The sequence below is a fragment of the Centruroides sculpturatus genome, unplaced genomic scaffold (genome assembly GCF_000671375.1).
Source record: "Centruroides sculpturatus isolate CEXI.00-Female unplaced genomic scaffold, Cexi_2.0 scaffold1706, whole genome shotgun sequence".
NCBI classification, from domain to species: domain Eukaryota; kingdom Metazoa; phylum Arthropoda; class Arachnida; order Scorpiones; family Buthidae; genus Centruroides; species Centruroides sculpturatus.
Genome location: NW_019385826.1, coordinates 72,058 through 96,847, shown reverse-complemented (window position 1 = coordinate 96,847; position 24,790 = coordinate 72,058). Strand labels below are relative to the sequence as shown.

Here is a 24,790-nt window from a genome sequence, read left to right as displayed (position 1 = left end):
AACAGTTTAATTAAATACTAAGGTACAGAACTTTAAAAGTTAGAAAAAAGCTCTATTTTTGTTATATATTGTGCAGAAAATTGCTTGAACAAAAAAACTTTTCATATCCTGCCCCACTAACATACCTATGGAGGCATTCATAGTATTGATAAGGTGAGTTTGTGATTGTAAGCTCTTAAATTGTCATTCTGGTATGCAGAAAATATGGTAATAACTTTAAAAGTTGTAATGATTATATATCAGTACAGTAGAGCGTCGTTTATCTGAAAGTTGGTTATCCAAAAGCATTCCAGTCGGCAAATTAAATTTTCGCTAGTGTTGTGGTGCTGCAATCTTTGGCTATGTCTTGGGCTACTCCAATATTTTTTTTGTTGGTGTGTGTGTGTGTGTTTTAGATGGCAGCACTGGCACTTTTGTGTGGTGTTTTTCGTGCAGACTGTGTCCTGCTGAATCGAACGATTTTTGATACTAGAAAGTATATTTTTTTTTTGGTTTTTATATTATTCAATATATTTATTTTGTTTGCAAAAATAAAGAAATAATTTTTAACGATACAATAGCCACGATTATTATTTTAAAAACTTTACGTTAGGCTTAACATTGACGAAAATTCAACATGAAGCGACACGCATCAGAGAAAAATTTCAACACGGGATAGGTAAAAATATTTTTTCGTACATAATCGGTTATTCGAAAAATAAGTTATCCGAACAACCTCAGTCTCCAATTGATTCGGATAAACGACGCTCTACTGTATATCTATTTAAATTTTTTGTCATTACATTAAATTTGCAGTTCTTAATTGATAAAAATTGCTTTAAAATTTTTTAAACATAAAGTTCTCTGTTTTACTGTTTTCTCTATTCTAATGCATGCCAGATTTTTCTAGATGTCAAAACCTGAAGAAAGATTAGCTTGCAGATAAAGTGTGCTCTATATTAAAAACACAGCTGCAAAAATGTACTTTATTTAAACAGTGATAAATGCATTTTTTGAAAAACATTTTATTTTCATGTTTAGTGCTTCATGATTTCCACATTTTTATGTGTATTTGAATGGAATTATGACTCAATATTGGGTACAGAGGATCTGCAAACCAATACAAAATCAAAATTCCTTTATGATCAGAGTTTTAACAGTACCATTTTATGTTAGTATGTGTAAGCATGAAATTTATTAGATAAATAGTATCACACTGAAATATCTTTATATCTGTTCTTCAGCACTGTGGATAATGCTAACTGTTGGTATAAAAAAAAGTTTGAAAGTGGTTTTTTAGGCAATTTTTTGTTATAGGCGATTCGTCTGCTAGACATCATTCGTCTTGGTATAGTTCAAATGAGTGTCAAAACATTCTAAAACTAAAATTAAAACTGAAGTAATGAAAGAAACATCTGCTGTCTATACTGCATCATAATACACATGAATTACTGGGCAGAGTGAAGAGCAAATGATGCAAACAAGACTGCATAAAGCTAACTTTATGCTGTCTTGTTTGCATCATTTGCTCTTCACTCTGCCCGGTAATTCATGTATATTATGATTCTAATGCACACCCCAAGTTTTGAGACAGAAAAGTCCAAAAAAGGGGGGTGCATTAGAATAAAAGAAAAATTGGCTTTGAAAACACTATGTACTGTACAAAATTAAAATATGGAAGTAATAGTTACCAATTATAATATAATTGATTTTATAAATTGAAGTTTATAAAATCAATTTTTGGATAGTTTTTGGAAGTGTTTTTGGATACAGGGAGATGAGTTTAACTTTAGGCCTGAACAAGGGCAAATTAAACAAAATATACCAATAGTATTATAGTAAAACCCTATTAACTTAGACTTTGCTTGACTTGGACAAATTTAAAAAGAAAAATGTGTAATTTAAATTTTTTTCTCAATAGAGAAAATATAATTAAAGAGTGTTTTTGATATTAGGAAGACTGTGATACTGTGCATTATATAACTGTAGTTGATAAGTTACTAAGATTACATTGCTGTACACTACTGTCATAAAATTTTTTGGGCTCATTTCTTGTAATAAAAAATTCCACACCTGCTCAATAAACTTCTATAAGAGGTAATTGTAATAAATTACTACACTGTATATGCATCCAGTGACGTACTGTGGGTGTCAGCCGCCTGGGGCGGAGGAAAATTTCATACAAGCAAAAAAAAAAAGACAAAAAAAAGATCAACAGGTTTCACAGGGAATTGTCAGACAAAAAAGTTACTAGTTCACCTGGCGAGCCAATTCCTGGACAGTCTGGATGATAGCACTATTGTAGGCACGATGCAAGTATAGATTAGAATATTTCAAAATTTTACATATTATTATTATTATTTATTGTGAAATTTTATCGCCTGGGGCGGACCGCTCCCCCTACAGTACACCACTGTATGCATCATCATGTTTTCCATGTCATTGGAGAAAATATCTCACTAACTCAGACAACTTTTCTATTAATTCAAGTTTGCAGGGGTTTAATTATGGTGGTAAACTTGTTTTATGTAAAATTAGTTTTTATTTTTTACAAGTTGCTGTTTTTTCTATACAGAGTAACAATTTAACACAGTGTACTATTAAGGATCATATTATATTATTTAGGATTGTTAGTACGTTTTTGTAGTTTAATATACAGTTTTTTTGGACTTTGAACTCAAAATTGAGTTTTAAATAAACATTTGGCTTTATTTAAAACTCAATTTTGAGTTTGAAGTCCAACAAATTTATCAAACATGGTTTCAAAGACAACATAGTTTTTTTCATAAAAACTTTACAAATTAAGTCTATTTTTTTTTCCTATTGAAAATAGAATATAATCTTAGACATAAGAATTTTACTAATTTTAGAAAAATATGATAAGATTATTTTCAGTAAATAAAATGTTACTTTATAATAAATATTTTAAAAATAAAATTTAACAGAAATAAGTTAACTTTATAAACTTGCATAGGCTATTTTAATTTTTTTGTTTAAAGAATTAATAATCTTCAAAATATTTTAGTTATGTTAATATGATCAATTTTAAATGAAAAGTTTATATGCACATCATCAGTTTTAGAGCAGGAACTGTATATGAAAAAAAAATTAGCTTATTTGATAATTAAATAAGCTAAATATTAAATAGATTGTCGATTCAAATGAAATTTTGACTTCATAGATTATACCAGTTCCTAAATCAAATTTTTGTTGCATTCTTAAGGGTTAAAACAATTTAATTACAATTGTATAAATTTTTAAAAATATATGTAAGTTTTAGTTATATTAAGTATGAATTGAAAATTAAAGTTTGTGAGAATGAATATATATATAGGTATGTATGTAATTCAATGATTTTTAGATTCTATACACAAGTTATAGTATAGCATTGAAAAGTTCTGATAATCAGATTTGAGACCAAAATTATCTATGTTGGTTTTCTAATAGTGTAAATCTTATTTATCATATTTCTTAATTAAAAGAAATATTTAATGTATTTTAACATATTTCTTTTAATTAAAAAATATTTAAAAAAACTAAATAATTCTGAGTTTGAAAATCTATTTATGCTGTAAAACAGTAATGAGAAGCAAATAAATGCTGTAAAATTTTAATTAAGATAATTTTTAGTATTTAATAGCTTTCGTGAATCGTTAGCTTTAAATACTGTTTAGTTTTTTCTAACAGGATTCAAGGTATTCATCGTATTGGTGATTATTGAATAATTTTAACAAATTATGAGCAAATTATAAATTGTTCTTAAATGAGCATTGTTAAAAATCTGTTAAGTGATGAATTTTTTTAAAATATATGTTGTTGAGGTTTTGTTCAGGGAATAAAATTTTTACACTAAAGAACTGGAATTTACCAGTTCTAGCTGATATGATGAATGGTTTGAAAAATATACTTATGAAGTTCATCAAGAAGTCTGATGTGGAGACAACTTGAAAATACTCATTCAATCTGTCCTTCAATTTTAGTAACCAAGGTCCAGGAAGGGGCAGTTATAACAAAGGTAACAGCATCATCAAAATATGATGCTATTAACATGTTTTTGAGTGGTGCTGATTTTCTTCTGGGCAAGAAATTCTTTTAAAATTATTTCATAAATTTTAATAATAGTATAAATAAATTTTTTTTTTTATCTTGCCCTCTATAGTTTCAAAGGTCTATCTGCTAAATTTAACTGGTACTGTCAAGTTTTTGGGACTTGGTTGCAGTAAGAAGTACTACAGCTATTAATTATTAATAGATATCAACTTTTTTATTTTTGAAAAAAATAAGGAAGTAAAAAATTATAAAATATATTGAAAATAGTCTGAAATTTGTTTTTAATTAATATTATGGACTTTGAAATTTTTTTTTGTGATGATAATTTATGAGTGAATAGGAATATTTGTCGTTAATGGTTTTTATATGAAATACATATGCAGTTGGAAGCAATAAATGCTGTTTTATATTATCTGTATGGTGTATTGTAGTTTTTAAGATATTAATCTCAATTATTTCTTTTCAAAATAATTATCTTTTAATATTGAAAATTTAGTAATTTAAAGAAAATTCATTACATCTGATAGGATTTCTGATATGAAATTATTTGTTAAGCAATTTTTTAATTAAAAAATAAATATGTACATCTACATTTCTCTAACATAAAGCATTGCTAAAATATATTCTTTGCAAAGGTATATAGATGTCTTAATATGCCAGGTTTGTTATATTTTGTGTAATTTCTGTTTATGTATGTATGGTTACTAGGTTTCATTTAAAACGAAGTTTTTAAGATTTAGTAGAATAATTCTTAAGAAGAGTTCTTAATAATAATAATAAACTAAGTTTGGTTACAGTTTTAGTAATAGATAAAATAGTTGTGAAGTGTGATGATTCATTTGAAAAAAAGAAACTGATGGCACTTTTTTAAATATTTAATATACACACTGATGAAAGTTTCAAAATATTGAATGGATAAATAAATTTGATGGCATGAAAAATACTTTGAAATTATTTTATTACTGCATTTATTTTAAAATAGTGGTATTTCCATGATTAATCATTTTCAAGTGAATGAGTTTCAATATTAATTAATTTTGTGGTAAAATCTTTCAATTGTAGAAATATAATAAATTATAGAAATAAATGCAGTGAAGCAGGTAAGCTTTGATAAAAACTTTGGTATTTTTCTTATTTCTTTATTTTATAAAACTTCATTATTTAAGATTTTAATGTTATTAGGTATGATTTAAGTTTCCATTTCTTATTAAGCTGGGTAATAAAAAAATTCATTGATACAAAATATCCATAATGAATTATATTATCTATCTCTAAGAGGTATGAAATATAGCATTTTAATATTCGTTATTACAAATTGTGTGTTTTGCTGAAAATTATTTGGTAAGATTATTTTACTATTGAGATCTTTATTTTAACAACATAAAAATTTGTTGCTGTATTTTAAATTTCTAATGTCAACAGGATGAGACAATGAAAGACTATTTTAACATAATTATTAAAATATAAAATATGGCAATCAGTAGAAATTGAAATGCAATAAGAATGTTTGTAGGTGTGGTTTACTCTTGCTTTTGCTTATATTGATAATTTTAAAAGTAGAAATTTTTTTTCATTTTGATAATTATGATATAGTAAATCAACTTGTCACTTATTTGTTGTTAAAACTGTTTCTTAGGACCACATCTCATGAAGACATTCTTGTGACAGTAGATAAATCTCATTATAAGGTTTATCATCATCATTAAATAGCAAAATTCTTAACACTAAAATAAATTTAGTAAAAAAAAGCAGTATGGGTTTAGTATTATTATTTTTAACCATAAATTTAAATAAAGCTGTATTCTATCTATTGAATGTTTTCAAGTTATCCTTGCCAATAATTTGATTTTTACTTTTTATTTTGGTAAAAATAAGCAATAATCTATATAGTAAAATGAATTTTGATATTGTGGATGAAAAAAAATATATATATATATACATATTTAAAAATTCACAATACATTCAGGGAAATGGATGGTTAATATGATACTTTCTTTGGATGCAATTTAATTATGATAATTTTTATTTTGATATATATTAAGATATATGCTCTCAGTAATAGAATTGTGATTATGTTACATGAATAATTACTTTCTTAGCCATATTTTATTTCTAACTACTATTTAATAATGTAGATTTATATCTGAGAGAGATACTTGGGATTTTTAAGTCTTTGTGAAACAATAACCATAATTTATCAAAATGGTCAGTTTGGAATCATTGCTGATGAGCCAAGATGATCTTACATGTGATTTTATACAGTAAAAAAGTGTTTAATATATAAATTTTTCATCAAATAATATAAATATTAATCTATTCAGTTATTTTGTGATGTCATAAAGAGCATTAAAACGGTAAACTGTGTGCAGATACATAAAAAATAAAAACAATCTGGCTATTTTTATATATTCTTTTTGTGATATAAACAAACATCTTTTCTGTTTTGCCCATTAAATAAAATAGTGTGTGTGTCTTAAGATTTTAACAATTAGATTGCTATGTTGAATACTGTGATATTGATGTTGAAAATTTATATTGGTGGGTGTTAGACTTTAAAATTTCATCTGAGTGTATAGTTAAGGAAATACTTTTCATTAAAATTTTGGAGCCAGATCATTGTGAAATCTGACAGGATGGTGTCTCCCTATAATTAACATAAGTTAATCAATAAAACATTACTTGGTAACATAAACTCAAGAAACTTTTGATATTTTAATTGTGACTATTTTTACAATTATAATAAATCTGACTAAAGATGTTTTTTCTTATTTCTGAATCTATTCTTAATGTCAAAATCTGTACAAGTACTTTTTTCTTTTTTTTTCAAAGTTACTAAAAGGTAAACTAAGTTTTTTACTTCTAGAAGTAAAGCTAGTGTTTTCAGAATTTTAAAGAGTCAATAAAATGACAAAGTTCACATGAAAAATTTTGTTCTTAGTTCAAAAAGTTTTTGGTTGATACAATTAAAAATATATTACTTAATTTTTTGGGTATTTAGAACACTTGTATATTATATGGGTTATTTAGAAAATCAAATGTTTTAGGAAATAATGTTTAACTGAATTTAAGAAATTATCTAATATAGTTTATTTTGACAACAGTAATTAAGAAACATTGTAAGGAAAATTATTATTTTGTATTGGATGTTGAATTTCTTTTTATGTCACAGAATGAAATATGTAAATACACATGTGATAAAAAAAATTTGGGGGACTTGGACTACACAGGATGTTAGAAGTTTCATAGCAATTTGCTCATTAGTATTTGGGTAACAGTTGATTGATTCTGTTATTTTTGCTATTTTCAGTTATAATATAGGTTCTTTGCATTTTTCTTTGTTGAAACTTGGAAAAAGAAGTGCAAAAATGTTTCAAATGCTGTAAACAACTTTGGAGATGCTACTATGTCTTTCTTTGAAAGTAAAAGAGTAAGAGGTTTAAAAATGGCCAAACATTAATTAATCCCCTATACCACTTTTATACCTCCAAAGGAAGGTATAGTAGCATCTCCAAAGGTTGTTTAAAGCATTTGAAACATTGCACTTCTTTTCCCAAGTTTCCAACAAAATTTAATATGGGGTTTTTTTAACATACATTTTAAAACTGAAAATAAGTCATTAATCAACTGTTATTTAAATACTAATGGACAAACCACTGAACCTTAATGCAGTTTTTAGCAGGAAGTTGACAGTCTCTCCCACCACACCAAAGGTTCTTATGTTGATTCTGTGACAATTTGTATATTTAATGAAAAAATATAAGATTGCAATTCATTTGATAGTCATAATTTGCTTTTATTAATAGTTTTATAGTCTGAGTCTAGCTATGAAAGGATTGAAATTGCTAATGGATAAACTAAAATACATATTCTTGAAGTATTAATGAAATAAATTTTCATAATATAAATGAGTTTATATTCTGATTAGGTTTTTTTATATATCTTTAATTAAATATCTTGCTTGTATTCAACGTTTCATAATAATAATATCTAGATAATAGAAAATTCTTTTTAAATATTTCTATAGTAATTATTGGGAAGATTGGAAAATTACTCCAGATTATTTTGTTTAACAGTTTTTTCTAATATGAAAATAAATGAAAAGGAGCAATTTTTATGTGGACAAGATGATGACATGTACTATACCATTTTAAAATAATTACAAATAATTTGCTATAAGATTTAATTATCTATTAAATATATGATGCAAAAAAATGGAAATATTTCATAATTTAAGATTTCTGTTTAAAGATCTTCAGATTAATACTTACTTCATAATTAGTTTACATGATTTAGTTGAAAAAATTTTAAAATTATATATGAAATAAGTTATTGAGTGATTAGTAGTAACAGAATTTAACATTGCATGGCTTATAAAAAAAAACATCATGTACAGTACTTGTTTGATCCACTTAGAAATCCAACTTGGTCTTTCATATTTTATAGATACTAATACATACATATTATGCTTTCATATAAAAATATGGAAGATTGTACAAGCAGTTTTATTTAAAATTATTGAAATTGATCTCTCCATTTTTATTTTTCATTTGACCTTACAAATCATAATTAGTTGATCAAGAAACTAGATAGGCATGTACATCTAAGACTATTTTCGTTTGAACAAGTGTGAACTGGTCTGTTTTTAACTTCTGTAGATTTTATAATGGCTGGAACAAACAAGTGCATGATATTCTTAACATGCTTGCTTCTGAATTTAAACATGCAATGTAGTAAAACTATTGATGAATTGACCTCACCCATATATGATACAGATAAATTTTTTTTCTATAATTGAATAGTAATATGTGATGTATATTCTTTAATCTAATTTTAAAATTATCTAGTCAATAGACTAGATTTAGTTTTGAAAAACATGGCAATTTTATGATGATATTAAATGTTAAATAATTACGCACAAAAATGTTTTAGCAAAAAACAAGTAGTTTAAAAAATTCAGTTAACTTAAATACTAACTACAATAAAATTTCTTAAGCAGTTGTAAAGATTATAATTGAACAAAGTAAAAAATGATATTTCAATATTTATAAAACATTAGTAAAATGCTGAATTTTTTGAATTTGTTTTTTGATACATCCCTTTCTACAAAATCAGGTTTTTATATCTTAAATGAAATAATAAAACCAATACTTAAATTTTTTTTACATTATTAAATTAGCCTGAAATATTTTAAAAATGGACTAAATGTATATATGACATTAAAAATTAATACTGTAAAAGTTTATTTCTTTCAATAGTAAGTACTTTTGTTAGTCATTCAGTATGTTAGTCATAAACATGCTAACTTTATAATAATAATAATGTTTTATCATAACATTATCATTTAACTTCTTTTGAAATCTGAATTAGGAATTTTAATAATTTTGGAATAATACATTTAAATACATTTCATAAAGTCTTTGTCTATCAATAGATTTAACTTCACACCGAATAAAATTTTTGTAATTAAGAAGTTCTAGTGTAATATACAGAATATTTTAAATATAACAATATAATGATATTGATTAGCAAAATTGTTAGACGAAAAGTAATATAATTTTATTGCATTATGATTTAAGTAATAAACTGTTTTATTTTAACAGCTATTAAAGAAATACATGTAAATTAAAATACATATATTTTAATTTACATTTGAATTAGTTAATAATGTTATCATACATAAATTAGGCAAACACTACAAATTTAATTCTACATAATTTGATATAGTGTTTTTCTATAGGATTATTATAATTTATTCATTGTAACCTTAGATTCTGAGGTTGAAAGATTCAATGGGTTTTTAGCCATCCATTTCATGTCTTGTATTTTAATTTAAAATAGTCCAACAGATACAAAAGTGAGGTTTAGCAATTGTAATGATATAAACTGTTGCATGATTTTTTAAACTAATTTTGTATTAAAGAAATCAAAATTATTTTTTTATTAATTAGTTCATCAACATTTTGATTTTCATATTACATTGTAAAAAATTAAAAAGACGAAACAAATTCTATACATCTAAGGTTGTAATGAATAGATTATAACCAATAAATTTATATTATTTAGAAAATTTTTCTTGAATCTTTAAAAGAAATAACAACTCAACCATTTTAAATAATATTTCTAAACTGTATAGAAAGATTTTATATATATATAAAAAAGTGAAATTAAAACTATTTGTAACTGATTTCAGGTATCATACATCTGGAGCAATGAATAAAAAAGGAAAAAATTCTAAAAGTAAGATAAAGGAAATATATACATTAGACTTTGAAAGGAAGTACTTTACTGAATAATAAATGATTTTTCAAATTTTTTCCTATCATATGGAGCATTATTTTGCAACTCATTGCTTTTTTTTAATTGAAAAAAATTAATCTGAGTTTTAAAGCTTGATGCAATATTTTTAAGTCAAGTTTAAAAATTAACATAAGTTTCTAAATATGTATTGGATGTTAAAAAAAACTTTCATATTTCTGTATATGATTAGTTGTAAATTATTGAGTATTAATGATCTGAATTTAATTACTTTAATATTAGTTTTATAATGAATTTATCTTTTCTATAATATCAAATTAATAAGTGAATATATATCTGTTAAATTAAATATAATTTATCAGGGTTTGATGTAAACATTTTATAAAAATTCTATTAATTATATGACCCAAGATTGAAAATAGGCAATGACTTTTTAACATTCTAAAAAATGTTTGTTTAAATTGGAAATTAATAATTTCCAGTGAACATCTTTTTGCATTAATATTTTTGATATATTCTGTAATTGATGGAAATCAGGTTTTTGTATATATTTAAATCATTTTCCATTTTATTTTATAAAACATGAATTTGTTGAATTAAGCAAAATTATTTTATTACATGATTCTGAATTTAAATCATGGTATATACTAGTGAAATGAATTGCAAAATATTAGGTATTGTTTAGAGTGTAATGATTTAAAAGTAATTTTTAAAAGATACCATATGGTATTAAATATTGGAGGAGGTATTAGTGGTATCTTAGATGCAACCAAGTCCCTTGGCAGTGTAATTTTAATATAGCTTTAAACAATTTTTAAGGTGTAATAATTAAAATGCATGCATCTTTTTAAAAGTTTTAATTTTAACTTTATGTATTGATTTTTATAACACATACAAATAACATGCACATTTTAAAATTAAATAAGAGTACACCTCAAACAACTTAATGCACTATTTAAAAATTTCATTAGATTATCATTGCAGAATATTTAATATAATATAATAATTTCACATAAGGCATCAATAAATTTTCAAATTTTGTTAAAGCTATTTAAAATTGATTTAATTTAAAATGAAAACTTATTCGTTATTAACTTTGTTATAAAACATTTATTACTAACAGTTTTTTAGAGTTTAATAAATCATGCACTGATATAACAAGTTATATACACACAATAGTTTAACATAACATAAAATACAGTTTAACTAAATATTATTATTATTTTTACATAAGTAAAGATAATATTTAAAATTTCACTTATTTGCTTTTAGGAGGAAGAGGGAATTACCATTCAAATGGTGGTAGTGGATATGGTAAGTAACAGTCAATTAACTGTCAAATGTAGGAAATCAGTTATCTGAATAAACTTGATTATCAAGAAAATTTTTCTTTCTGAATCAAATTTCATTTTATATTTTTAAAGATTATTTGATGCAATTTTTTATTGTTTTATATAATATACAAAAATGTATAATAAATTTAAACAGATTATTTTTTATTTATTGATAAAAAAAAATAGTTAAGTTTGTTCAGATTTATGTATTAAAATTATGAAATTGATATAATTTGACATTCCTTTAATAAATGTAAAATAATAATGCAATAATTGCTACTAAAGATCCCTAAATTTTAATTTTATGATTGTAATTGTCAGTCTTTACATTATATTTTGAATAACGGTAATAAACTCTGTTGAGAGGAAGGGGAACTAGTGATTTTTTTCAGGTCCAGAAAAAGCTTAGTGGCCTGTAGTTAATTTATACTTGTTAAAATTAACATTATTTCTACTAACAGAAAATAAAATCTTTGAGACTGCTTTTTTTTATAAACAATCTATGTATTCCATTTGATTAAAGATTATAAAGGCAAAAGGAATCTTCTTTATCCAAGCTCTCAATGGCCCTAATGATGATTCCTACAATAACAACACAAAAATGTGATGAAACTTTGTTTCTAGTAACTTTTCTTTGATTTGTTTCACCATAGCATTTGACATTGATGTCAGTTAAGTATTGCATTTACATCATCATAGGAATAATATTACATCAATGGATAGAAATTTTAACTTTAAAAAAAGAACTTTATCTACTTCACTAAATTTGCTTATTATCATTTTTTAAAAATATTTATTCATTTGGAAAATTAACAAACTTTTCCATTTCCATTATATTATTATTACTATAAGAGCTCTTTGTCTTGTTAGTATTTCGTGTTTATAAGAAATTTTATTATGAAGTTGGTTATGAGGAAAAGTGTGTGTATACACAGTTTGTTTTACCAATTTTCTAAACAATTTACATATCAGATTTTCTAAGTTTTATAAATTGATTTTTCTCATTGCATTTACTTACTTTCTGAAGTTGATACTTTCATATTTCTGAAAGTTCATAGTTATATTTTAATTTTTAAAAGGATAGATAATATTGTTTGTTATATAGTATTGCAAATGACATTATCACCAAATCACATGATTTTCAAATTCATAAGCTAAAATTTATGACAATGAAGTCTGTACATAATTCTTATTTAATGTGCTTCAATTTAGTGTCATTTTCAGAAGTGACCAGATGATGGGACTAAATCAGAGTTTGACTGTAATATTATATTAAAATGTTTGTTTCTTTAGTGTGAAACAAGAAAGAATATTTGAGACAACTGTGCATTTAAATTAAGTTTGCTTTATTAAGAATAAGTTGTTTCTTAAATAGATGTACAAAATCCCATGTAAAATCATTTGATATTACCCTTTTATTTTTAATCAGTCTTTACATTTTTACAGTGGAAGTCAGAAATAAATTTTAAATATATGCAATTCAGTTTATAAAAGTTTGTATATTTTAGTATAGTCTTAAAAAATAAAAAGAAATTCTATGTAAATGTTGTTATGTAAAATGAGATTTGTTATCTTTAAAATAATTACTGTTACAGGAAATTCTTATTAGTTTGAAATTCAAGGTATGAAATAATCACAACTTTGAATTATCTGAGATTTACATGTATCTGTACAATATGCCAAATGCCATGTAATTTATTATGCAAATGGAATATGGATACATATACAGAATGCTAGAGAAGAATAGAAACACAAATAAATGACATTAGACAGCAATTAGGCAGGCTGACCAATACATTAAAAACAACATGACACCCAAATTAAAGAAACAACTCAAAAACATTTTCAAGAAAATCACAACACAAACATTACAGAATACATCAATACACTAAAACAAAAACTTGCAGCCAAAGCACGTAGACTCAAACGATACAAAACATGTACACTACGAAATCAACAAAATAAATTATTCACAATGAAAAACTTTTCTACAGACAAATCAGTACCAAAACAAACACTGATATACAGCACAGTGGCACACCAACAGAAGAACTCACAACTTATTGGTTTTCTCTTTGGTCCAATGCTGTTACACACAATGCTGATGCAGGCTGGATCGAGGAGGAGAACAGAAACTTGCACAACATACGAACTATGCCCTGTGCTGAAATAAACATACATGACATTCGCTACGCTGTTAACAGAACACACAACTGGAAGACACCTGGTGCAGACAACATTCACAATTTCTGGTACAAAAAGTTTACATCACTGCACCAGGAACTAGCTAAACATCTAACAAACATCATCACCAATCCACAAGACATGCCAAAATTTCTTACTCAGGGCATCACCTACATGAAACCTAAAAACACCACCACCACAGACCCCACACAATACTGACCAATTACATGTCTTCCAACACTCTACAAATTATTGACATCTTGTATCACAAACAAAATATACAAACATGTTGAAGAACACGACATTATTACGGAACAACAAAAAGGTTGCTGTAGAAATCACAGGGGATACAAAGAACAGTTACTCATAGATTCAGTCATTTTACGGCAAGCACACAAACAACACAGAAACATACACATGGCATATATAGACTATAGAAAAGCATTCGACAGTGTTCCACACAGTTGGCTGCTACATATTCTACACATGTACAAAATACATCCATCACTCATTGCATTCTTCGAAAACACTGTGCAGAACTGGAGAACAATACTACATCTCAGGGTTAGTAACACTTCCATACAAACAAATGAGATATTTATTAGGCGAGGAATTTTTCAAGGAGATTCCTTGAGTCCTCTCTGGTTCTGCCTAGCCCTGAATCCATTATCCAACATGTTAAACAACACGCAATATGGCTACAATATCAGACACGAAAAAACAACACAGTTTATGCTATCACATCTCATGTACATGGACGACATAAAACTTTATGCATCCACACAAAAACAACTTCATCAACTCCTACAAATCACACATTCATACACCAAGGACATACAAATGGAGTTTGGCTTAGACAAATGCAAAACACTTCACATAGAAAAAGGAATCCTGAAGAAAGAAGGTTTTTACTTGGAAATGAACAAGTTATTGAATCCATGGAAGAGGGAGAGTTCTACAAGTATTTAGGATTCCAAGAGGCCAAACTAACAGAACATACACAAATAAAGAAAAGATTAATTAAAGAATACCAAAATAGGTTAAATGCTATTCTCAGAACACGGTTAAATGCAAAACACACAATTAAAGCAATAAACACACATGTCATTCCTGTACTCACATACTCTTATGGAGTTATATATTGGACTCGCACAGATCTCGAGCAACTCCAAAGGAAAACAAGAACAACACTTACTAAGCATAAACAATATCATCCATCATCCTAAATCCGCTATAGAAAGATTAACCCTTCCACGTAAAGATTGCGGACGTGGCATGATTGACATAGTTAATCTTCACTACAAACAAATACAGTCACTGCGAGAGTTTTTCTACAGGAAACAAGAAACATCACTTACACAAAGCAGTAACTCTAGCAGACTCAAATGACACACCATTAAACTTACACTCACATCATACAGACATGACACAACACACAAAAAGTATAGACCACCATCAAGCAAACATGGGCTTAAAAGGCACTCTATGGCAGGCATCCTTATGACCTGGCCCAGGATTTTGTTGACAAAACTGCGTCAAACAGCTGGTTAGATCGGGGATGCCTCTTTGGGGAGACGGAAGGATTCATGATTGCCATACAGGATCAGGTCATAAATACTAAAAACTACAGAAAACACATACTCAAAGATACAACACTCACAAATGACACATGCAGAAAATGTCACATCATGCCAGAAACTATACAACACATCACTTCTGGTTGCAAGCTCTTGGCACAGACAGATTACTTACATAGACACAATCAAGTAGCAAATATAATACACCAAGAGCTTGCAAAGAAACACAAATTGGCAGACATCCACGAACCATACTACAAGTATATTCCACAGACAGTATTGGAAAATAACACGCACAAAATGTATTACGACAGAGCCATAATCACAGATAAAACAATTTACCACAACAGACCAGACATCACACTCATTGACAAACACAATAAAATCACATACATTATAGACATAGCCATTCCAAACACTCACAATGTACAAAACACATGCACTGAAAAAATTAGCAAGTACACAACTCGCCCAGGAAATAAGGCATCTGTGGAGGATGGATAGGGTGCTTATTGTATCTGTTGTTCTCTCCTATACAGGTGTGATACCACACACTCTACACAAAAGCCTGGGAACACTACAGAAGGTCACTATATTGAATACATGCCATATTGTTAGGAAATTCCTGATACAGACACTAACACACACATTTAATTTTTGTTCTTGGTTGCTATGCCTTGACTCTGGTCTGGCATAGTACACAGACACCAGTGTGAACTGAGTATAACCCACTAAACCCAACATAATAATAAAAATTTGAAGACAAATAGCATGTGTCCAGTAAGAACTTCAGAGGTTGCCAGATAGGTTTTATAAAAAAAAAAATAAGCAGATTCTTCAAAATGATAGCCCAAATTATTTTTAAAGTGGCTCTTAAGAGTAGTAAGTTGCCCAAATTAGTAGCGTAGAGCCCTACAAATATCTCAGTCTTTACTTGTAAGCCAATCTTACATTCCCAGAAACCAGTTATATTTTATAAGATAAGAAGAAAAAAGGGTATTCCATGAGTAAGATGACACTTGAAAATGTGTTAGTAGTATAAAAGCAAAGCTGTATTGACCAGATTAGAGTTGTCCTTGGTCTATTGTTCTCTTACAGAATGGATACACTTTAATCTAAAGCAGGCTTAAACTTTTTTATTCACGACCCCATTTATGATTGTGATTTTTTTCGCAACCCAAAAATATAAAATAAAGATATATACAAATTTGCAAAAACAATAATGGTGTGCTACCACAGTTCACTCTTGTGTTACAATGGAACAGAGACAACTGAATACACCGAAAAGTGACAACACTACACTAGTTTACACTACAATCGGTGTTGCTGAATCGTTGTCTTGCTGCACCAGAAGTGACACAAAGCACAACTCATGAAACCTATGACACAAAGCATGCCTCACTTTCGAACTCATTTTCAATATTTTGCATTAAAATCTCACAACCCATAGTTTAAGAAGTTCTGATCTAAAGGAACGAGTTAGCATATACATGTCAGTTTGAATAGAAATTTAACTTCGAATTTTGAGGTAGCTGTATTTCAAACTAACCGAATTTCTTAACATGTAAATTTCTATATCCCCGGCTGGGACAAAGGTACAGTTTATTTATACTGACCAAAGATTGACTTCAATGCACCCCACGACTGGTATGAGAACTTCAGAATCTGTGTGAAATTAAATTTTAGACATGTGGTCAAATTTCTTGTAAGTCTGAAAGTTACTAAGTCAGGTAGTGAGTACCTTACTTTTGTTAGTATGTTATTTTATCAAGATGTATTCTTAAAGTAAAGATAAATAATTGTAAGAATAATAACTTTACACACCATACCAACACACCCAAAAGAAAGGTAATAGTTACTAAAACGAACAAATTTTTTAGAACATTATCTGAATTAGCTTTTATTATATTAAAAATTATACCTTAATATATTGAATTGCAATAACAGTTTCTTAGATTTTATTTAAAATTACATATTTCCCTTGTTCTACCCATAAGTATATTCCTGATTTATTCAACATTGGTTTTTTAGTATTTCTTTGAATTGAGCAGAATTTGATGTGTTTAAATCATTTGAACATCAAGTTTCAATGAAGTAGTTGATTAAAACAACTATGTATTTACTATATTTTTATCCCATTGAACTAAAACAAAGGTTAAAAGTATTAGTGATGTGGAGGGACTTCCATTTATGCTTCAAATTTTTATTGAATGCATGTTATGCTATATAAAATGCGTGCTGTGTTAGATTATACAGTAGAGCATCAGTTATCCGACCTCTGATCAACTGTCACATCGGTTAACCGACTGCGTTCTATTCCGGCAAATTCAAATGTCCGCTAGTAATGTGGTGCTACAATATTTTGCTGTCTTGGCTACTTTAATATTTTAGTTAAATTTTTGCATGTTTTAGCTGCCAACACTGGCTCGACCATGAAAGGGAGGCCAGTATTTAAAGGAGGCTTAATTTTTTAATTATGAGCAGTTGTTTGTTTTGTGAGCAATAAAATAATTTTTAACGATATTATAGCGATGATGATTATTTTTAAAAAATTTTGTTATGCTTAACATCAATGAACATTCAATGCAAAGTAGGTTAATAGGAATATACTAATAATGAATTTTTTTAATACTTTTTGGTTATCCGTTTTTTCAGTTATCCAACCAACCCTAGTCCCCAACTGAGTCAGATAATCGATGCTCTACTGTATTCGGTTATTTATAAATAGTATTCTATAGAAACATATTATAAATTTGAATCTCATTAAAAAAGATTTAGTTGTGTGCTGTTTATCTTTTGGAATAGTTTTTATTTAAATTTTTATTATTTTAATTTTATCCTAATTAAAATTTCTTATGACTTTATCTGATATATCAGTAATCTATCAGATTACTGGTATAACAGATAAAGCCGTAAGAAGTTTTGCAACTTCATCTCTAATACAGATTTCAAGTTTTCATACACAGAATGGATATTATTTAAAAAGTAATATATTGCTTCTGTAATATCTTATTTTGAACAAATGTTATTAGAATTTGAATAGAAAATTTGCAAATTGTTTTCCAAACAATTGTAACTAAATAATTTTTAGATTACATTTAAAATTATAGCAGTATAAAAAAACAATAAAATTGTATTTGCACATAAATGTAATTGCTGTAATTTTTTAAATTTATTAAATGCACATTTTTCCCAAATATGAGTTTCTTTACTTGGTGATATAACTTGCAAAAATTGTTGCATAATCATAATTTGTGATTTTTGTTTTGCTTAAACATTTTCAAGTGAAAATGTTAATACATAATAAAATTTGATTTTATTAATTTTAAGTCAGTCTTCAATAATTAATTTTAGTTTATGTAATTTATTTGCTTACAATTTGTAATATTGTTGTACTTAAAATGGCATATAAAAATTAATCTCTAATGCTCCTTGGATATGATAAACTAATGTACAGATCTTTATAGTTCATACATTTCTGCAAAGCACAAGATTTTAGATTCTGTTATTGACACTTACTTTTTTGAAAATTTATATAAAAAAGGGATAATATTTGCTTCTCTTGCTCTCTGCTAGAGACAAACACTGTCAACTTCAGTTAATTTGTCTTTTCACATTGATATATTCTTAGAAACTATATGGTTTATTTTTAATGCCAGTTTAGGTTTTATTAATTAGTTCATAATAATAACAAAAAAGTTTGTGTTAAAATTAAGTATAAAAAATTTGAACTCAATGATTTGGGAGCATGCCACTTTCTATATTGACTAATCCAGTTTGTTACAAAAAAAGTTTTGAAACCATGTTTGTGCAGCACAAAATTATTCACTTTTTCTTTTAACTTTATAACATCAAATATACTATATTGAAAAATATATAATACATCGTTTAATAAATGTTTGTTTTTGAAATTTCCCAAATAAAAACAAACTTTTATCATTTAATATTTTGTTTTACATAACATGTGATTATTTGCTTGGGCACAACTAGTATTTTAAATTGGCATGACACATGAAGAATTTTAAGTAATTTAATGATTAACATTGAAGATTTATCATATCTTTTTTATATATTCAATAATTTTTAGTATTTATTAAAATGTTTTGATTATTGATGATATAACAGAGAAATTTTGCTTTAACATAGCCATAGTCACTTGGTGGTGTACTTTTACTCTGTTGTAATAACTCAAGCTATACTTTGAAAATTCAGCTGGGAAGCTTTTGAGCATCCATTGTACTTTGTTGGCCATACATTATCTAATATATATATATATATATATAATTATGCTAAGAAGATTTTTGTTAGCCAACCTTCTTCTAGTTTTCTTGGCATATTTCAACAAATTAGGTGTTGATAGATAGGGGTTGGTCTATGGAAATGTAATCAACTTTGCTTTTGGATCCAATCAATGATCTATTCTGAAGTTATTGGTTCAAAAGTTCTTAAGTTTCCCTATCATTTTGTACAGAGAGTTGATAAACTTTTTGTGATGAAATTTTGTAACAATTCAGTGAGCCATCCACATGACCCTGATGTAATGAGGGATGTATGAGTAAATTTTTTGCACTTTGTATCTACTGTTAATTTGATAACTTTATATCATCTATTACTTTATTCCGACTCCAAAGTTGTCTCATTTATCTGTTTCTTAATTGAAAAGATTTAAGTTCTATTGTATTTACCATCTTAAGTATTACAAAGAAGTTTTGTAATCATTTTTATAATTGATATTGGGGGCATGAACATATTTTAGTCTGAGTAACTTTTGATAGTCATTAAAATCCAATTTTTATTTTTAACTCAACCTTTTCTATCAATATTTACTGTGTTATCCTATAGGTTGTTATTTTTTGTACCCTTTTTATTTATTTATTGTTTTTTAATGGCCAAACATTATTTTCTGGATGACTTTTGTATATAGATTTCAAAAAGGTAGCAAGCAAGGCCTAGAAAAGAAATTGAAATTTTCTTATTTTTAAAAAGAATGGGACAAAAATTGATAATTAGTATCTTAAGAAATAAATTATGAAGTACAAATTTAGTTTTAAATTTCTATGAATAAAGAGAAGAGAATTGAATGGCACAATTAAAATTTTTAAGTTATGATTATAGTTATGTTGATAGAACAGATAATGGATTTTTATTGCTCTAAATTTCTTTCAAAATTAAAATTTTAACAAAAGTATTAGTTATTGTATTGTTAAAATTAAAATTTTAACAAAAGTAACAAAATTACAAATATATATATGATCATATTAAATAATTTGATATATGTTTGTACTTATCTGTTTTGTCTATTTTCATTTTTATTTTACTTTTTTGTGGACTTGCTTATTAAATTCTTTGTATCATGTTCTCAAATCTTTCAATTCAAGTTTCTTCCACTTCTAATTAAGACAGAAGGCTGAAATTTTGAGGATATACTTAAGTCTGATGGCAATGCATTTAATGATTTAGGAAGATGGACCTCATCTGAAATCCTCATAAAAATAATCAAATATATAATGATGTATGTCTATAAATGTATTATATTGATACATATGGTGGGAATTGGATCATCTTATTATCCTCTACTCCATTTTTAAAAAATTTGACCAATAAAAGCATGTTTATTAATTAAATTTTTTAAAATACAACCTACAACATAATTTTAATGTATTTCTTTGCAGTAGAAATTCAATGGCAACTAATTTTTTTTAAACTTATTGGCTAAAATACTTATATTTGGAAGACAAAATAAAAGCATGATACATCAAAAAATGATTTTATGAAGGGCTACTGATTTTCAATATTGGAACTTAGAATGATACAATAATTGCCAGTAGCTATGGAATACAGTTGATTATTAGATTCAATTTACATCATTTCTTAAAAATTGGTCATATAATTTTTCTATCATTTACATACTTTATAAAATTAATGATGAGTTTCAGTATACTTTATATTTTATTGCAAAAAATATATGCTTGACAAGGTTTTCTACATTTTAGATGAATATCATAGTTTGGAAAATGCATGAAATATTTGAAGTTCTGAAAATTAGCAATAAAATCTTATTTTTTAATGAAGCTATTAGATATTTTAAAAAGTGAAAACCTTTGAAGAAGAAACTTAAATAAATAAATAAATATATATATCTCTTAAGTTTATTGTGTCTCAATGGATTTCAATATGCACTAATAGGACAATTTTTTATTTATGGAATTATAAATTATAACCAGACTAATCAATTTCCAAACAGCATGCTGTAGGCCACACTAACTTCATTCTGTCTAGCCCAACTATTGAATAAAAATGTTGGTATCTTATTGCATGATTCAATTTTCTGAACTAAATCAAATGCATGTTTATTTGAAAAATCAGTAATTATGTAGTCTTTGGTTTTAACAAACCAGAATTTTGTAAATCTTATATTTTGAATTTAAGAGAGACCTTTTAAGCATTAGTTAGAAAATTTATAATAATGAAATGTGTTTAAATAGTTATCTTAAAGCTGTTGCTGTCGATACAACCTAAAATCAAAATTTGTTTGAGTAACTTAATTTTGAAAATAAAAAATACTTCAAGATTTCAGTCATGTACAGATATTAAACATAATCTTTTATTGCTTCTTCAGTTCTGTTTTATTAGTTAATAAGTTTACTTTTTAATTGTTTTGTACTAATACAATTTTAATATTTTCTAATTAAATTTATACTAATTACAAATGAGAAGTTGATTTAGTAGGTGGATTATATATAAATGTTTTAAAGCAATTTTGTAAAAAATTGCAAGCATGTCATTTTAATTAAAATTTGGCTTTATAAATCATTGGAATTAAACAAAGAAATTATTATATCAAATAAACCTCGTCTTATGTATTATAATAGATGAGATTTATAATTTCAGACGGTGGAGAAGAAATACAAGATACTATATTTGTTTCTGGTTTACCTGAGGAAGTGAGTGAACAGCAATTATCAGAATTCTTTGGGTCTATTGGTGTTATAAAGGTAAAATATCAGTTATGATTCAAGTAAAGCCTTCCAGACAAAACTGGTTATTTGTCTTATACAGTATGTTATTTTATTACAGAATGATAAGAGAACAGGGAAGCAAAAAATATGGATTTATAAAGATAAAATTACTGGAAAAGGAAAAGGTGAAGCAACAGTCACTTATGATGATCCACCTACAGCAACTTCTGCTATTAGCTGGTTTAATGGTAATAATTCTAAATTGGAATAATTTAAACTTTCTTATTTTAAGAAAACTGTCCTTAATGGATGTAAATTGATCTATTAAAAAAATTATTCAGTTAACAAATTACACAAATTTTTATCTTGTATTATCCCCTAAAACTTTTTAGTTGAAGTAATTGAAACTTATATATTTTTCTGAGAGAAAAGATAATTTAAACTGTTTTCAGTAAAGTACTGTTATTTATATTTGTTGTACTAATAGTTATATCAATTAGTTTTGCAAATAAAACTTACTTATGTATAAAATATAAATTTTGTGTTTAAATAGGAAAAGATTTTCAAGGAAAGAACATCACTGTTCAATTGGCACAACGTAAAGCTCAGAACTTTGGTATGGGAGGAGGAGGTGGTGGTGGTGGAGGAGGAGGAAGAGGTGGAGGAATGAGAGGAGGACGTAAGTTTTAATATATATATAACTAATTGTTATAATTAAGGAGGTTTTTACTTATTTTTAAAATTAACATAAATACATGAATATATATGTGGCATTAAACATTATAAATTATGTGACAGAGTGAAGAGTCAATGAATTAAATTATAAAAAAAATTATTGAAAGTATTTTGAAAAATTGTTCCATATTTTATAAAAATGCACTTTCCACCAATTTATTTATATCAGTGATTTAATAAGTACTATAATTTTGTGCTTATGTTTAAGTCAATTTTAAAGCAGATTGAGGGTAATGCAATGATGCAAGTTAACTGCCAGCTTTAACTTGCAATTACAAACCCAGTAAATGGGGCTTTCTTTGTTTAAACTTACCAAGAGCATATTTAGAAAACATGAAAAATGCTTTCCATGTTGCAAACTATCTGTCATTGCAATTTTCACAATAAAAAAAAGGTGCATGTATATACAGTAGACCCCTATAGTGTGGTAGATACATTCCGTGTTATGTGAATTCTGTGTTGTACGTGATCCAGTCACAGCCCGGCACGTGTGCTGCTTAGTGGCTACGGCTGTTTGAAAGGTTTTCTTCCGTAAAATTAATCGATTCTAGACTAATTTGACTCAAATTTCCAAAATACATATAATTTTTTGGAAATAATTCATATAAACTATGCTATAAAAAAAAAAATTGTAGGATCATTTACTGAGTGCGCGCCGTTTGACAACGTCATTGCTTAAGCTTGTTTTCGTCACGGAGCGGCTCATCGAACAGCAGGCGCATGTTTCCTGATAAGTTATTTTTCTGCAAAAAATTCACTGAACTTTGGAGACATCATTAATATAAATATACATAGGTTTATAAGCTTAAATCCGCTGTTTTTTTAGTCAGAAAAACACACGTTTTTTTTCTTAGAAAGCAAAAACAAATTTATTCAAAATACTTTTCCTCACTAGTGACACATTTGTTCCATCTCCAGGGCAATGTGTGGATACCATGCCAAAAAAATTTCTTCTTTTTCAAGGCAAACCACTCATCAAGCCATTTTAGGACATCTTCATAAGAATCGAAGTGCCGCTCAGCAAGCGCGTGGCCCATCGATGAAAAGAGGTGATAGTCGGAAGGGGCCAGGTCTGGTGAATAAGCGGGATGGGGTAGCACCTCCCAGTTGAGTGTCTCCAAGTAGTTTCGGACCAATGTTGACACGTGCGATGGTGCATTGTCGTGGAGGAAAATCAGCTTGTCGTGTCTTTGCTGATAATCCGGCCTTTTTTCACGCAGAGCACAGTTGCAATTTGATCAGTTGTTGGTGGTAGCAGTGAGCATTGACAGTTTCGCCAGGTTTCAATAGCTCATAGTAGACAATAACTTGCTGATCCCACCAAACGCACACTTCCGTCCAAAGCGATTTGGTCTTGGGAAAGATGTTGATGGTTTGCCTGGATCAACCCACGATTTCTTGCGTTTAGGATTCTCAAAATATATCCATTTCTCATCGCCAGTTACAATCCGATGCAGAAACGACTTTCTTTTTTGTCTGGCGAGCAAGATTTCGCATGTGTTTTGGCATCGCTCCATCTGCCTATCGTTCAATTCATGCGGCACCCATTTTCCAATCTTCTGAATCTTTCCCGTGGCACGTAGACGCATGGAAATGGCTGGTTGAGTAACACCCAATTGCTCGGCAAGCATTTTTTGCAATTGGGTATCGTCCTCATCCAAAAGAGCCTGCAGTTGATGGTCCTCAACCTTCCTGGGCCGATTTTCACGCTTCTTGT

At 27.3% G+C, this 24,790-nt stretch overlaps 1 protein-coding gene across 4 annotated transcripts in view; it reads left to right on the top strand.

Annotated features, from left to right (window-relative positions):
• LOC111642366 (RNA-binding protein cabeza-like) overlaps positions 1-24,790 on the top strand; it is a 69,395-nt gene that overhangs the window by 21,696 nt on the left and 22,909 nt on the right. For 2 of the 4 annotated variants that reach the window (XM_023388704.1, XM_023388702.1), the window contains 4 exons: positions 10,220-10,266; positions 11,557-11,598; positions 22,271-22,374; positions 22,457-22,586. In XM_023388704.1, coding sequence (XP_023244472.1) covers positions 10,220-10,266; positions 11,557-11,598; positions 22,271-22,374; positions 22,457-22,586 — 323 coding nt within the window. Of the gene's footprint in view, positions 1-3,959; positions 3,995-10,219; positions 10,267-11,556; positions 11,599-22,270; positions 22,375-22,456; positions 22,587-24,790 lie in introns of all 4 variants that reach the window. The other 2 variants (XM_023388705.1, XM_023388703.1) reach the window with 1 other exon arrangement.